At 39.7% G+C, this 17,493-nt stretch overlaps 1 protein-coding gene across 2 annotated transcripts in view; it reads left to right on the top strand.

The window, feature by feature from the left end:
* Window positions 1-17,493, top strand: part of necab2 (N-terminal EF-hand calcium binding protein 2) — a 136,575-nt gene that overhangs the window by 44,593 nt on the left and 74,489 nt on the right. For both annotated transcript variants that reach the window (XM_005935008.3, XM_005935007.3), the window contains exons 4-5: window positions 835-860; window positions 1,055-1,152. In XM_005935008.3, coding sequence (XP_005935070.1) covers window positions 835-860; window positions 1,055-1,152 — 124 coding nt within the window. The remainder of the gene's footprint in view (window positions 1-834; window positions 861-1,054; window positions 1,153-17,493) is intronic.

The following is a 17,493-nucleotide window of genomic DNA, read 5'->3' on the forward strand; positions in this document are numbered from 1 at the left end:
TTTGGATAGTAAACAATCTTTCATTTCGTTTTAACCAGCAAAAATGTTGGAACAACTTTATAACACTCAGTACACAGACATCCCTAAATTCTGTTTAAGCTGCATATGCTGTGCGCAAACATGAAAATGCATTTATTGTTGGTTAAAACCAGATTTTTGGTTGCCATTACTAAAGCCCATCTGTCACAACGAAGGATCAGGATTCATCCTGGCAGAAACACTGTGTGCAAATACTTAATAAAATAAAGCAGAGCCTATTAAATGAGGCTGCTGAACAAGGATCAACAGAACGTATGCTGTTTGAAATATTCAAATTACATTTTTTTGACTGTTTTTAACACTTCGTTTCTCATTATGTTTGTGGACTTGCTGAGCAGTGATTTATTATCACAATGAAGAGGTGGACAGATGGAGTGTTTCTGCCTATCTCCTCCACTAAGCCACAGTTCATCCGTCATCACTTGCATCTCATCCATCTTTTGGATGGATCGTCCTTCTTCCTTCATTTCCACCTTTCTTCCATCCTTTTTCTGTCCCACCCCACTTCTCTCCTGGTCAGTCAACAGCGAAAATCTTCTTTGAAGCAGTGAAGAATTCATTGCCAAATGAGTCCCCACGCAGTGAACGGAGCATGAATGATGGCGGTGGATTGATTCAGACTCCTGCCACAGTCTTGTTAGATCCCTCTCTGCTTGCCAAACTCTTTTTGTATGTGTGACTGCATGCAAAACAACTTTCCTATGTTTCTGACCCTGCTCTTCTCCATTCTTTTCCTTTCTTCCTATCTCCCTTTCCTTTCTTTCCTTCTTCTGCTCCTTTGCTATGCTGTGATAGTAATGTTGACACTAAGGAACTCTGCGGTAAGTAGACTGCTGACACACACTCACACACAAGCACGCACTTACTTCCCTGCCACTGCCCTCATTCCCTCTCTTATCCATTATTAAAAATACTTGCCTGTTGAAATGCAAAATATATTTTTTAAATATAGGATATTAAATCAGCTACTTTGGGCTAACCATTGCAAATTATTTTATGACTCTGTGTAAAACAGACTACTTTGCTAAGCACATGGGAGATTATGAGGGAGTTCTGGCTTCTCTGGAAACGCTCAACCTTTCCATCCTCAAAGCCATGGACTTCACCAAACGGGTAAGAGGTGTGTGTGTGTGTGTGTGTGTGTGTGTGTGTGTGTGTGTGTGTGTGTGTGTGTGTGTGTGTGTGTCAGTGTGAAAAAGAGAGCTGGATGGTGGGTAGTAACAATATTGCAGTGACAACATGCAAGTTGATCTGAAAGAACTTTTTGAATGAATGTTCAAATGTTTATTCGATGTCACAAAATCACAACAAGAGTACAAAACCACAGTGTTAGTTTTTTTTCTGTGACATGAAGCCCATGAAAGGCTTTAGCCTAGTGGGAAGGTAAATTAAAAAAACAGTGTAAAATTGATAAATAAGTGACAACTATTAATCCTATGCGAACAAATAAAGGAAAAATGCTGTGTAACTGTGAAAAAGGCTCCACTGCTTAATTATTATTATAGTTAAATTATAAGTTAATATATGATTTTTAAATGAGTTTTACTTACCTCTGGAACAGATCAAGTCTGGATTAAAATAAATTTGTTTCCCAAAATCTCTCGAGTAGGGGTGACGAGTACAAAGTTGATATGACTCGTGCAAACAACAATCACATGGGTCATTAAATGTGTTAAGTGCAGGCTTACAACCCGGCCTCATCTTACAGTATTGCCAAGCAGTGTGTTCTTGCAATTATAGAATTTGAAACCTGAGTGCAGCAGCTGGAGGTTCCTTGGGTTGTGTTGTAGCAGACAATGACTGACAGATATCAGAAGATGAACACACAACTCTTCTGTGCCTGAAAAGCTGTCTACACTAATAAGTGCGCTTTTTCCAAGGGTGGAAGCTGTGTGTTTTCACATGACCATTTAAATGTAAGGCAGTGCATATGGAGTATTTATTGATTGAGTGTCGATGTGTGTGTATTTGTTTGTTTAAAGTGTTCTGTATGCCTTATTCTGTGTGTGTATGTGTGTGTTGTGAAGTGTGTCAAAATAATGGTATGTCAAGTTCTTCCCGTACAGAGCCACTGGTTTCGCAGTCAACCGGTTTAGATTGTGTGCATCTTTGAGTGTGTGTGTCTGCATGGCAGCTAGAGAACAGTAATGCATTATCCCAGATTCACCCATGCACTATATATAGCAGCTGCTCCAAAGCTCCAGTCTCATCCATGTCCATGGGTTCTGCTCGTGTGTGTGTGTGCATGCATTAGCATGTGTGTGTGAGAGAGTTTATATCTCTATCCACCAGCAGTCTTTATCTTTCTTTCAGCTGCGGGCCATTCAGCAACCCCGAACACACACACACACACACACACACACACACGTTTCCCTTCTTCCCACAGGCTAGTTTCTCTCTAATGTGCAGCCATTGTTTAATCAATCAGTGGAGTCTGTCTCATGTTTTATTGCTGTATCGCTTGTGTTCGCTCTTCTTCTCAACCTCAAGTCAACTCTCCTCTCCACTGTACTGCATGCAGACACATACATGTATACACTTTCAGTCTATTCTCTCTCTGATATCATTAGATTGCCTTTAGCGGGTAGTAAAGCTCCAACAGTGCTGTGTAGGGAGTTGACTAGCTCAAGGAGTTGAGTGGCCAAACTGAAGCTCAGACACTGCTGACAACTTAAAAATTGATGGACATTCTGAGTGTGTGTGTGTGTGTGTGTGTGTGTGTGCATGTCTTTTTAATGGCAAAGCTACCACATGCTTTGCTGCAGAGAGAGAAATGGAAATTGGAGGCCAATGTTTTGTTGTTTAAAAGCAATGTGGAGGCTGCAGCTGTCACTCAGACGTTCATTTATTTATATATTTTTTGTTGCAGCCCCCTCTGTTTTCTCTGCCTCTCAGTTCACTCTTTGTTTTTCTCAAAATCAGCTCTTTTTTTGTCAAACTAATGTGAGGTTGTGTTAATAATTTTTGTTACAGTATGAAACAAACAAGCCAACCAGAAGGATTTTTCTAGAACCAGACATGTGGGACGTGCAGTAGAATTAGATTTGCATATTTTTGGACATTGTTCTTTCTTTTAGCTTTTTTTGTCATAATATTTCAGGATAAGGTATATTATGAACACTGTCTTAAGGTGCAGACTGTCAATTTTAATTTGAGGGTTTAGCAACAGTAGTGCACTCACAGGTGAGCAATTGTAGCTATTGTTAAACAGAGTACCCTTTTTTTCATTTGCTCAAATGAAATTGGATAAATTCTCATAGATTTGTCATTCATTTTTTGTGTCAACAATCCTTTAAATTACATTCAATAACTGCTAGAAGTTGTGAATCTACAGACATTATCATGAGAAAAATACTTTCTGAGCCTCATATGGCATAAAATTCAAAGTGTCCAACATCTTTTACAACATCTTACAATGTACCAGGCTTTAGCACTGTGCAATCTAATTTGGCATTCATTTTTTATGCAATATTTGTGAGACAGGGTTGAAAATATATGTGGAAACTCTTTAACACCCAGAGTTGTAAAAGATTGTCTTTCAGCAACTTTACAGGGAAACCCTTGAACTGGTTTTGTGTTTGGCATTCTCAAACATTCAAAAAAAGGTCAAATGTAATTTTATCCAACTCCTGCACGAGTCTGATCTCACTTCACATCATTTGAGCAACACTTTAAATGCTTCATACCAAGTCAGTTCTGGTTTCAGCAGCAGTTTATCAGGTCCTCAGTAAATGTCTGAGTGCACTGTCTGAGTGCTAGCCCACAAGTAGGGATAAGAGCCTGTAAGTGTGGTAGTGATAGCGGCATACTGTATACAGCGTTTTTCAGCTGAAGCTTGTAAAAAGAGCTCCAGTGATGTTGATTTCTTCATTTCCTCCTGCACTTGTAGTGTAATTCAAACACCCAGCAGACTGTTTTATTTTTAATTTCATTTTAGATTAAAAAAAAAAGCCAACAGCCACATGAAACCTGGAGTAAGTCTATGCGGATGTGAGGAGGTGGAGTGGGCAGGGCTAGAAGACAGAGCGTGATATTGCTTTGAGCAGAGGGCTGTAGCCTGAGTCTTGGCCTTTTAGAGCCCACTGAGAATTGATTAGCTCTCAATCTACCTCAATGAATATGGACACAGAGAAAAAATAGTGCGGAGGTAGGCTTTGTACTTACCCACTGCACTGTACTTTAAAGCACTTGTTTGGCACCTGAAGGCGGTTCGCAGTAAGAATAAAATGGATCTCAGCTGATTATTCAGCTGAAATTTATACTCCGGCAGTATAGGCTCTGCTGTGGTGTAAAAGCCTTCTCAAGTCTTTGCAATGGAGCATAAGATAAGTAATATTAGAGTGGAGGCTAAATCACGTTACAGTGCCCAGTGTATTATCTTTATAATTTTATAGGCCATATTCTTTATGCAAAGATATAAATCACCTGAATATGTGTCCCCTGAGAAAAAGTTTGGTATCGTCAGCTGCAAATGACAGCTGGATAAACTGATACCCCATGTGTATGTGTGCTTGTGTGTGTGTGTGTGCATGTGTGTGAGACTCATCCTCCCAGTCTTTCTCCCTTAGGGACAAGCAATAGATTGATAATTCATGCAGACGTGATATTTTCATTCACTTGTCACATGTAGACTTCATCACTACGATTGTCAGTTAATGGAAACAGTCACTGCTGCCCGTCTTAAGAGACTGCCAAGTTTCTGTGAATGAGCTGATCACAAAGTAATTAGTATTGATTTATAAAATGAAATCACTTCTGACCTCACATCAAATCACCCCAGGTATTAAGGGTAATTTCCCTGCTAATCCACAAAGGAGAAAAGAGCAGTTATTCAAAAGGCATAATTATCAGTAGATGGTAAGATAACTCAAGCAGCTCAAAAGATGATTAAACTGCATGATGTTTTCTGTATGCTAGCTGTTAATGTTTATTCCATACACATTTGAGGGACTTTTTTATGCATTGTAAAAAGCTTAATTTACATATATAATAGTAAGAGAAATATTTGTGCCTGTTTTAGATTAATGGTATGAGCCTTAAGTCCATATTTCCTGTGTTACGAAGGTAGTTCTTGCACCAGGTTTGATCACCACGGTGATTGTGTTTAACACGTGACCTGGTCCGGTGCATGTTATGTTCAGTTTTGGTTTAAAATTGGCCCGATCTGCCATGTTTTCACTGCATATTTTATTTGGTGTCATATACATATTTTTTCTGAAGTAATACATTTTACATGTGCAACTTATTTAGCTCAGCTAAAAAGTTACAGCAGCACAAACGCTGCATGTGTTGAGCTGGTGGTTCTTGATTCTAGTACTGCTAAGTCTCTTTTACACTTTTTTGAATTGCAGCTCATAAATCGATCAGTTACATTTGTAGGCTGTTTATCACCAAGAATATTCAGTCAGTGAAATTTATTTCACATTTATCTGGCAACAACACAGAGTGATTTAGACTATGGAAGTGCCAGAAGAGAACACACTAGCCACCTGTATTGTTTAAGTTATATAATTTAAAGTGGCAAAGGTCAAATGTGCAGAAATCACACTGAGAGCACCAAGAGTGCAGCGAGCAGTAAAAGAAACACAGCTTAAGACAATTAAATTTGGTTTTCCGATCAACTGATCATAAATTCACAACATAAAGAGTCATCTGCACCATTACTCTTGTGACTCTCAGCACCAGTGTTGCATTTGACTGTTAGATTTTTCATAATCTTTATAAATCTCTATCAGCAGTCCCTCTGATAAGGTCTCTGATTAGAGTAGGCGTAGTTCAATTGATCCATTTTGTGCAGAAGAAGAGTCAAATTGCATCAAACGCCTCGTTTTATGTGAGAGTACCCCGAGCTTGAAGCGGAAAAATCCGAGCTAACAAAGAAAGCTGATCATGCCTGGCTTCTCTGAAGGAGCTTTAAGGTTTTGACGAGCCAGCTAACACAAAGAAGTCCTGCTATGTTGAATTTCCTTTGTAGCATGCCTCTCTAGTCTTCGGCATAATATCTCTTACCTGCCTGTGTGACACCAGTTAATGGGACTGTCAGGTTTTTTAATGACCTGTGGTTTCTTTTATAAATCTTTTGCTATTCTTTCTTTGTGCTTTCTCAAGTTTTTTTCCCAATCTTCATCTGTCTTTTGGTCTGTGTGAGTTTATTCTCAGTCTGCCTTTCAGGTTACTTGCTTTTTTTATTTTGAAGGTTGGCTCCTTTTTCCCATTTTTACTTCCCGCCGTTGTTCTTTTCCCCACTCTCATTAGTGTCGGAGTTCACCTGTTGCTCTCCCTCATGTTGTTGGTTTTCTTCTGCTGCCTCCTGATTTTTTTTTTTTTTGGATCATTCCTGCTTGATTTTTGGATCGTATTAGTTCAGTGGGCTTTCTTCTCTCATTGCGCAGCACCTTTATTGTTAAGTCCTTTTAAAGTTCCTTGGTTTGTTTGTTTGTTTGTTTTTTCCCCATCCATCTGCTGTTTCCTGTTGTCTGCATACTGGGTCCTCCTGTGAGAAATAATAAACAAATTGTGACAGAGACACAATGGAGATATTCTCTGCTACAGCGAATCAAAATGATAATCCTATTATCAGAGGATGACTGCAGTCATTTATGAGCCAACTTACACAAGTGATGTTAATCCCATTCTTTTTATTTTTAACTCAGTGTAACTCAATTGTTTTTAGTAAATTTATTGTTAAAATATATCACAATGCAAATGCTCACATATCACATTAGTCCCTAGCAGATTTTCTTGGAAATGCACGCACAGTTCACGAGTCCAAGACTGTCCCTTTGCATGATTAATACTTTTAACACGAGGAGAAAAATTAGTTGATTGTCCAGTTCAGCATATTCTTGTTTCTTACATACAATTATTTATTCATTTGTTCAAATTTAGAGAAAGCTACATGATAGAGATGTTGCTAGTTTTTTTTTTTTTAAGTAGGTTTCTAACAAAGGGTAAAGTCCACAAAACTTACATTACACTGAATTTTTCGAACTTTTTAATTATCCTGGCAGTAAAGAAATAAAGGCGTCAGCTGTTGTCCTGCTGTGGCTCATGTCAGCATGGCATCACCTCAAGTGTTCTTTCAAGTTACTATGGTGACAATTGCCATGGAGGCTGGATACTTTAGGGACAGTTGTCATGGATACAGGTTGAGTTGATGTCAGTCTACATGGAGCCAGCTTGTTAGGACAAAAGCTTGGCCCGTTATGTTTTGTGTTCGCAGGCAGATCCCACCAAGGAGTGTGGGCCCTGTTTGGTTTCATACTTTTCTGTGGTCTCTTTGGCAAAACTCGATTTAAAGAGTAAGGCCCCAATTTTGTGAACAAAAACAAAGATGCACCCGTCCAAGTATTACAAGCAGGGGGGAAAACTGTAAGAGAGAACTTTGCAGAAGGTCTGCCTTCATGTTTGTTGCTAAACTCTTTTTCAGATTTCCCGGTGACGACTGCAACTACCATGCAGTCCACAGGGATAACCCAAAATGTGTTGAAATGCCTCAAATCCAGGATTCTTTGAACTATTCATCTTGTTTTCTATTTTTCCTGAAAGCCTTTATGGCACTATCAGAGTCAGAAGTGGTTCCAGAAAACTATTTTAATTGGCTTTCTGTCCAGCAGGTGGAGATAAGTAACATCCTCTCCCATGAGGTGTGTGTGTGTGTGTGTGTGTGTGTGTGTGTGTGTGTGTGTGTGTGTGTGTGTGTGTGTGTGTGTGGTAGCTGATAAGCGCTGAAGCAGACAACCGAAATAAGAGGAATGTTTCGTCATATCTCCTGACCATACATGCTGTGTTTAATGAGCCACTCTCTTTAGCTTTCAGGCTTTTATTGAGCCAGCCAACACAACTCTGTAGGAGCAGATTCATACATGTAGTTTTTCCTGCAGTTAAAATCTTGTTAGGGCAGATTTTTAAATGATCTGCTCAAGAAATTGTTTCCATCCGACTCCTCCTCCCCATCTTTTCTACTCTGTGCCTTTTTCCCTCTCGTGTTCTCCTCTTTCATCTATGCTCCATTGTCTTCTTCCACCCCCAAACCTTTGCTGCCTTTCCCCACACCTGATCCTGTTCATCCTCTCTTTTCTTCATGAAGATTAAGGTGAAGCGGATCACAGGGGAGCGGGAGGCATTTTGGTCTGTGCACAATAATGCCTGAACAGGGTGAGGAGAGTAGAGAGAGAGGTGGAAGATTGATGAAGAAGAATGGGGAGACAAGAAAGGGAAGGGAACAAGGAAGAAAGCTGAAGAGATGGAATGAGGAGAATGGGTGTGGTGAGAGTGTGACAAGAAGTGTAGATGTGTGAATGAATGGGGGGAAAAATGAAGGTTGTAAAACAGGGGTCTCAAACTTAAATGAGCTGTGGGCAACTGCTGGCACTGTCATCTCATTGGAGGGCCGCTTTAGTGTTCAAGTAGTACAAAAAAAACCCCACCCACAAATATTTCCAAAAATGTAGTGTTTTGTTTTTGAAAAAATTCTAATATTGCATAACTAGACAAAACCGCAAACATGAATGCATTTTATTCTCACTCTTAACTAACTGAAGCCTTTCAGTGAACTACCAAATAAACAAATTGAGACTCTCTTTCTAGTATTTAACTAAATAAAATGCAGACATAAGTGAACACATTAGTTTTTGACTTCTAGTGAAACTTGCTTTCTTTACAAATAACTCTCTCACTGAACTAACAGCCAATCCCTCAACATGTTTGTACTCTCTGCTCATATTGCCTTCATTTTAAAACATGTTTTGCTTTTCAAAGAACTTATTTTCACATTGCACTGAACAACAAACAAAACCTCCCTAACAAAAAAACTAACTTTAAGGGCCAAATTGCATTATATTTCTTCACGTCAATACACAGGTCACAAGGACGGTTGACGTGTGCTGGAAGTGGCCCCCGGGCCACGTGTTTGAGACCCCTGTTGTAAAACATGCCATGTGGCTCGCTGTGTACATATGAGAGCATTCTTGGTGGTTTGTGCAGCATTCGTGCCTTATTCATAAGGATTTAATGTGGGTTTATGATGAAAATATTAATACACAGTATAATAATGTTGAAAGGTAGAAGTGGAGTGTTTCGTTGAAGCGGAGCCTATGGTCTTGAACTTTTAGCCTTGTGTAATTTTCTGTTCTGTGAAGCCTTAAAAACGGGCAAATGACCGTAAAAGGTTTTCAGCCAAGTCAAAAATATAACTGAATATATGAATAAATAATTGCTTTGTGAAATAATTACATAAACTTAAAGTTTAATTTTAAAACCACTTAGTTGGTTCATTTAGAAAAAAAACAACCCACTCTTGTTTCCTAGTCCAATTTCCAACTGCTGACATACCATACGTCTAATAAATTATTTTAATTGACCGAACTAAATTTAGAAATACAGCATGCTGGTAGTAAAGTGAAGAAAATTAATAAAACTTGTGAATTTGGAGGTAAAGCTAAAATTCTTAATTCATTTTCTTAGATTTACTACTAAATGAAAGGACTTGCTGGTTTTTAATCCATTCTTTTGAACACATAATGACAGACAACAGCTGAGTTTGGTTGTGCTGGAGGTAGCTTCCTGTTAAAAGGGAGTTCCTCTTCCCCACCATTGCCAAGTGCTTGTTCATAAGGGAAAGCATTTTGGCACCTGTATAAGAGCTACGGAGCCTCTGCTAATAGCATTAAGTGAAGGGGATATAGATGTTGGTTGTGGGGTCATGGCACTTAACTGCCTTAAGCACTCTAAAGCTGACACATTCCCTTCAAATAAAGAACTGCACTTCTAAAGGTTTAGCTACAGAAATACCACACAGAGACCTTGTGCTGCTTCTCTTTTCTCCTCAATGTTCTGATGAGAGAGTATTGATACCGGATACGAACCTTTTCATGTTGACCTGACTCTCAAGACTAACGTCTAGTACCATCAGAAACATCATCAGGGAAAAAAAACAGGCCTCGCAGAGCAATCTCAGCTGCAGAGCTTTTCCTCACTAGTCTTGATCTAAATAATTGAAAAGAAGGGAAAGGTCCTTCCAGTTTTCTGCTCCCTTTTATTATAGAGTTGAGCTTAAGTGAAACTAGAAGCAAACGTACACTCTTATTTATTATGAAAAACTGAATTATTTAGTAAATGTTTAAACATGTTTGCTGCATTTCTTTAGCCCAGACTGAAATGTTATGGGAAACTACTGAATGTATCGTCATTAAGGTTGATATAGTCTACTCTAAGCATCCTGAAGGATAACACCTAGATGGATTGGCACCAATTTTTTGTGTATAGCCTACGTTTTAATTTCACAATAAGATGAATTCCATAAAATATGTTACATATATTCAACTCACACCAGTCATCACTCATCCTAATTATAAATCTTAAATATATAACAGCCCCCCTACAAAATCAACTCTTTCTCTCCAAGGATGAAGGGAGAGATAGAGTCAGACTCAGAGTGGGGCTGTACCTCAAACCTAAAATCAGTAATCAGTTGGTGAATCCTTTGGCTGGAAAAAGGTGGCAAGTAATACAAGGCCCTCAGCCTCCATAGTTTCAAGTTTTTCTAAATGCACTGAAAACATTTTTTAAGTTGTGATTCCTTTTATGGACAAAAAACGAGGATAAAGTAGGCTATCCACTAAAAGAAATGTTTTAATCTTAATCTTCAAAGAAAGGGTGTCTGCCTCCCAAACCCAAATTTGGAGTTGGTTCCACAGAGGAGCACCCTGAGAGCTGCAGGCATTGCCTCCAGTTTTACTTTTGGTAACTCTTGGAGCTACAAAGCAAGCCTGCAGTCTAAGAATAAAGAGCTCTGCTGCAATTTTCTGGTGCTATGAGGTCATGAAGGGCTTTCAATGTGTCCAGTCAAAAGAAGTTAGCTTTCTTTCAAGCTCCTGTGAGCAGTCACACTGCAACATTTTGTATCAGCTGCAGGCTACAATACTGGGACATCCTGATAATGAAGAATTACAATAGTCCAGCCTTCAAGTAAGACATCCGAGGGTTAGTTTTCCATCCTTAATGTTCCCAGTGTGATGAACTATACCAACATGATCTAATTTTTTAAAAATATTTTGTTTCCTGACCATTGTCCCTGCCAAACTTACATCGCTCAGTGGAACATTGTTTATCTATTTTCCGATGTTCAGATTCTAACATGTTCAGTATGGTAGCACAGTTGTGAGCATGTTGGCATTTAGCTCATGGCACAGCTGCGCCTCGGTGTAGTTTCAGAGAAATCTTGGCATGGATGGACTCTTTTTTTAGATGCCAACATTCACATTTTGGACAGAGAGGACAGATGGTTTGAAAGAGGAGTGAAAGAAGGCAATTAGGTCCACTGTGAGCGACCATCTTTGAACAGAAGCGGTGGTTTACGACACCAACTCTCTGCCATCTATAATCCAGTTTTGAGATCCCTTCCCAGACGCCTTAACGCCCACTCACATCCTGGGCCATCTGACCTCAGGAAATCACATGATAGGGTGGGGCCAGGTTTCACAATGAGCTCACCCGAAACTCTGGCTGATTGTGACCCACACCCGCTTTCACACCTTGGCTCATGTGATTAGGTAGAGGATCATCGGGGGGTCCTTTGTCCCTCTTTGGGGGGAAACACTCACTAGGTTTAAATCTGGGACTCTCCACCATTTGACCTTAGAACTGAAGAAGCTTCTCGGATGAGAGGTGAAACGTCTTCAAGCAACTCAAAGAAGTCCAGACGCTTTTCTTTCCAAGCTCCTCAGACTACGATGACCAGGATGACTGAGAACCTTCACAGACATACAGCTCTTTATCTTACAGTCTTTATTTTATGAAATAAATAATATATACAATATATTTCTTAACAATAGTATCCTGCTGTGTTTTATTGTACTTACACACAGCTAACAAAGTGCCAGTTGGTTTTGAACTTTCAGACTCTGCATCCCTTTCATTTTCATCACTAAAAGCAGCTTCTACAGTAGTAGCCATAGTTCACTCCATCACCCATTTTTCTACCAAACAATACTGTAGATGGAATAATTCCTTGCCTTGAGGCAACTTCAGATGGATCAAATCAGCTGCTGTGTTATTGTATTAGCTTTATATATGTGTTTTTATATGTACCTGTACCTGCCTGTCTCCTGTCAAAGTGCTGCAGGTCTCTACAAAGTAGAGGTGGACATGTGACTGACAAATCTACAAAGTGTGCTGCTGACTGAATAGGATGTGAATAATTTGTGTGTGAGATTGTGAGTGTATGTAAGAGAGGGAGGGAGAGGCAGAACTGGCAGTGTGTGTGTGTGTGTGTGTGTGTTGTTTTGTCGGTATGTTGACTGATGAGGTTACACCCAACGCATGAATAATGCAGAGGACTGTGGGAGTGGGAAAAGGAGAGGAAAAAATGGAGAGATGGATGGATAATTGGGTGAAAGGAGTAGGGAGTGACATCGAACCCCACTCAGTGATTTAATCCAGATTTGACTGAATGAGAAATTAAAACACACAAATGAAACAGAAAGCTCAACACAGCACGCGGTGCATTCCTCTTGTCGCTCCATCCCTTTTATTCCCTTCTCTTCTGCATCTCTTTTTTCCCATCCCCCTTCCTATCCTCCTCCTGTTTCTCCCCGCCTTCGACCTCCATCCTCCTCCTCGCCTTCATTTTTTCCCATTTCTCTCTCTCTCTGTGGGCCTGTGATGCTGGCATGCTATCTGAAGAGTGTGTATGATTCTGATGCCTGTTTGTGAGCTTGCCTTCTGTTTAGAAACAAACTCAGGCATGCTGCCTCCTGTTAACCACTTCCACACTTCCAGAAGTCACTTCCACCAGTCAGATCTCTCCAATAGACCAAATGTTGATGTATTATCTTTTGCTTTTTATAGCTTTCCTCAGTCCTGACTGCAAAAACAAATATGTCATGGTTATGTGTCTATGTTTTAATTAATACGGATAATTGTAATGGTGTACAAGTTTCCCTGTAAGTTTCTGGTTGTGGAAAAATGATCAGTTTCTGGTGAGATCTGGTCATTGACTTGCAGCTACATTCTCTTTAGATCTGCTTTCCATTGCTCACATGTAGTTAAATAAAGGGAAACTACTTACTGCCTTAAAAAATGGTGCCTCAATGATTTGAGTGACATTTAACCGCCAAAAAATATATATTTTTAACTGGAACAAATGCATCAAAAATTGTGATAAAAAATAAACAGTAATTATGGGGACCATTAGGTTTTCTCTCTTGGTTGTCCACTGTTTTGCTGGAGCGGCGCCACTATGGCTGTTTTACCTCATTTGGGAATGACAGTGCTCCTGGCAGTGTCCACAAAATGCCTTACACACTGGCTTTTTACCCATCTGCGGGCCAACTTCCTGTCCCTCTGAAACAGCTCTTAGTTTTCAAAGCTTTGTAAAAAATTCAGCTGAGGCTTGTGTTGGTTTCAAGGTTTGTTCGTGCTCATGTGTCCACTGAGTCTCTGCTGCTGAAAAAAACAAAAAACAAAAACAGTGTGATGTGCCAAGAACTACAGTTCCTCCAAAGGCCACTAGAGTCAGGCTCCAAATCAAGTCAACCCCATAGATTGTCATAGACTGTTAAAATGCCCAACTTCATTGATAAAATCACCATGCTTATAACCTGGTTACAAAAAAAATTACAATTTTTACAGCTAATTTCACAACATGGTTCCTATATAGCCTAATCTTTGTGATACTGGTGCATTTTAAGTATTTCTAATAGAATTATCTGCCGTGTGGTGCAAACTGTTCAAGAAGTTTATAATCTTGTTTCAGTGGGTCAGACTCAAGTATTTTAATGATTATATTGCTTAGTGCCAGCTAGCAGGGTCTGATGCTACATGCTTCAGTCAATGGGTGCAGCTTGCTTACTAAGCTTGCTAGCCTTAGCTCAAAACCTAGCACTCGCTTGTCACTTCTGGCTTGAAAACAAAAAAGGTCGCCTTAAAGCTGAAAGGCCACAAAATGTGGCAAAGCCATTGAATTATATTATGGTGATTACACCCATCTTTTATATACAGTCTATGGTTTACATAGGTGAGATTGTTCACATCCTTAAATTCTGAATAGCACCAAATCACAACAACAGTTGCCTCAAGGCACTTTATATTGTATGGTAAAGAGCCTACATTAATAGAGAGAAAATCCCAACAATTAAATGAGCCCTTATGAACCAGCACTTTAGGAAAGTGGGAAGAAAAAACTGCCTTTTAACGAGAAAAAACTTCCAGCAGAAGCAGGCTCAGAGAGTAAGAGCTGTCTGCTGTCAACCGGTTGGGGGTGAGAGGAGGGATACAGGACAGACGACACACTGTGACAGAGAGCTACATCCTCAGGTGAATCCCTGCTTGCAATTCCACTTAGAGACTTAAGTTTAAAGGAATTGGTAACCTCTTCTAAAACCCTTTTAAAATACATTTTTATAGCCTTGTGTTGATGTGATTCTGTTCTGGTTATTTTCTGTTAGTTGCTTATTGAGTATCAGTCTTAATATCCTTTGTAGAGGAAAAGTATAGGGTTTTTTTTCAATTTCCATACTTTGCATATTACTAACCCAGGAGAGTCCTGAGAGGAGGACTGTGTATACAGAATATTTCAGACTGCTTGGGAGCCTGCAATGTCCATATCTGACTGCCGTATTGCAGTATGATCACCACACCAGCCCTGAGATTTTATCCACACCTTTTTTGTTCAGCCTTGAACAAAAAGTAGAGGCTTTTCCAATCTGACTACTGAGCTCCATCTCCAGAAACAGGGTGTCAGTGAGGACTGTCCCAAAGCATTTGAATTTATGGATGGTAGTTTGTGGAGGGGACTATCAACACCTTGGCCCACAATATTTCTTTTTTTAGGTACATGGTTAAGCCAAAGTGACTGTAGAGAGTCAGTCCATCAGTTTACTTGAGGCTGCGTTCACGGTGTGTGGGAACTACAGCTAAAGAGAAAGTCTCATACGATAGCAGCCTTACCCTTTATGCCAAAATGCTCATTCATATAATCTAATAATTCCTATAGGTGCATGATCACATAAATTATGAGTAATACTGATTTATTGTGACTTTCTCAAAAGTATCTTGTATCATCTTTGTTTAACCCTTTAAGACCGGTCGGAGCGGGCAAGCTCCGTTTTGAGTAACTATTTTTAAAATTCCAGTAGAACTGCAACCACATAAGCTAGTGCAGTAATTTTTTTTGCATATGAAACCGGAGGACTTGTACTCACATTTTTCCATCAGCTTGTCCTAAATCACGGTTTCCTTCCACATTGCAAATATTTCGTAAAAAGCATTTGCAGCAACAAAAACATAATATTCCAGAAACACGGTTTGCCGATCTGATCAGCTGTTCATAACACTTTCTACGTTGGAATAGACATCAGCGCATGTCCGCCATTACCTGCTCAAAACCGCAAGTGATGTCATTTTCGCGGAAAATGTAGTTTCAAAAGCATAAAGTCATGTTTGACTTTATGCTTTTCTGTATAGTTTCAAATTGCACTGCTGGAAATAGTTTATTTTGATGCACATTTTTTGCAAATTTGCATTATAATATTTATTTTCGGTTTTCCTGCAGTATATAAAAATTGGTGTATCTCAAAAATAAAACTATGAAGACACTCAAAATAAATTTCCTGTGGTGGGAAGCTGTTTTGTGCAACTTTTTTGTATTTACAGTTCTGAAGGATAAACCTCATAAATTTCTCTAACTAGAAATATATGTAAAAAACAATTATCAATTTTTTTTGTAGTTTATTGTACTTTATTGCAATTTATGCAGTTACTATGGAGTTCATGGATACATATTATTAAAATTTGGGATATAACGGTTGTATTGACGTATAGCAACTTGAAATGCTCCCAAAAATGGCACTACAGCATGTAAAAATATAAAGTTAAGCTCTGGTGGACTTGGCTCTATGGTAGGTCTTAAATGGTTAAACAGTCCGTAAAGATAAATTCTTTAGCACCCACAACTGTGCTTTAAAAGCAAGGCTCCTAAACCAGGGGTCCAATTTGCATATTGAACCAAATACAAACACGGAAAGAACACAAGTCAAACATTTGAAGACTGTAACTCTCTCTTTTTTTTCCTTTGGTGAGTGGCTGTGCAGTGGCCACAAAATCCCACTGAGAGAGTAGATTATGGCGGTGCACCCTGTGTGTATGTGTCCACCCTCAGGTTAGTGTCATGCTAATGGCCTGGTAGATGTTTTCAGTGGAAGAGAAGCGGGTGGTTAGCCATCCGAGTCCACCATTAGTGCTCAGTCTCACACACTCGTGTGCACACAGTGTACACACTCAGCTGAGCTGTCTGTGGTCAGCTAGCAGTGCAGCTGGGATGTCTTAATAAGAAGATGGTCACTGGGAGTAAAAAAAAAAAAGGAAAGTGGAGAGTAATAACCAAGGAAAACAGGCTGACGGTGGTGTGTGTGTGTGTGTGTTGTTGTGTGCTGTGTGTGGTGCTGTGTGTTGTGTGTGTGTGTGTGTGTGTGTGTGTGTGAGAGAGAGAGAGAGAGAGAGGGAGAGAGAGAGACTGACTGACTGCAGCTAAATCTGATTACTGAGGCAGACGGTGAGAATAGACATTTATGGGGAATATGTTTCTCCCTGTTACAGGTGTATTTGCTTAGACCTAGCTTCCATGCAGCTAAAATTGTGTTGCTTGGAGACATATTGACTGAGGTTGCTCTGATACGATTTTAATTGGCTGATGTATGAAGCTGAGGCAGGGTTTTCGAATAGCAGACCAGCCAGGGAGATATGCTTCTGCTTTCCAATCCATCAAACTTCTGTTATCCCCACAGGTAGAGGCCTGCTTTGGGAGACAATGTCGGGTCTGCAGTGAGACTTGTGATATAAAATTTGACTCGTCTTTAACTGTGAAATGAAAGGAATTAACAGGACTTCAACTGGCAGACAACTCAGACGTCTGGTAACATAAACAACTTTTATTGGTTTCCATGGCAAACAAGATCAAACCAATAGAAAGTAATCTAAAAATAGTCAGCCAAAGAAGTCTCCAGAGAGCACACAGTGGTAGGCTGAGATGTGGGCGTTGTATGTCCTGAAGCAGTTTGAAGGAGAGTTAAAAGGAAGTGCAGGGACAGGAAACTGCTCACAGGGTATATGAGCTCTTCTCTTCTCTTCTCTTCTCTTCTCTTCTCTTCTCTTCTCTTCTCTTCTCTTCTCTTCTCTTCTCTTCTCTTCTCTTCTCTCAGGGTAGCAAAGTAGCAGGCGCTCTGTGTTTCACCACTTTGACACTTTTGATTTTCTTCTTGTCTTATTATTCTTATGATGAAACTTTGAGCTCCCCATGACTGTTAATAATCTTTTTTTTCTTCCATGCCAATCAGACTCACAGTGTGCTGCACTGACCTGACATGTAGTTATATTTCTCGGGAGTTGTTCTTGCCAGGTTATGTGGAAGGTTGCAATGTAGGATTAAGAGGGGTTTCTGGTTACATCCTAAGTAAA

This window comes from Haplochromis burtoni, unplaced genomic scaffold (genome assembly GCF_018398535.1).
Source record: "Haplochromis burtoni strain Fernald_Lab_line unplaced genomic scaffold, NCSU_Asbu1 Contig_188, whole genome shotgun sequence".
NCBI lineage: Eukaryota > Metazoa > Chordata > Actinopteri > Cichliformes > Cichlidae > Haplochromis > Haplochromis burtoni.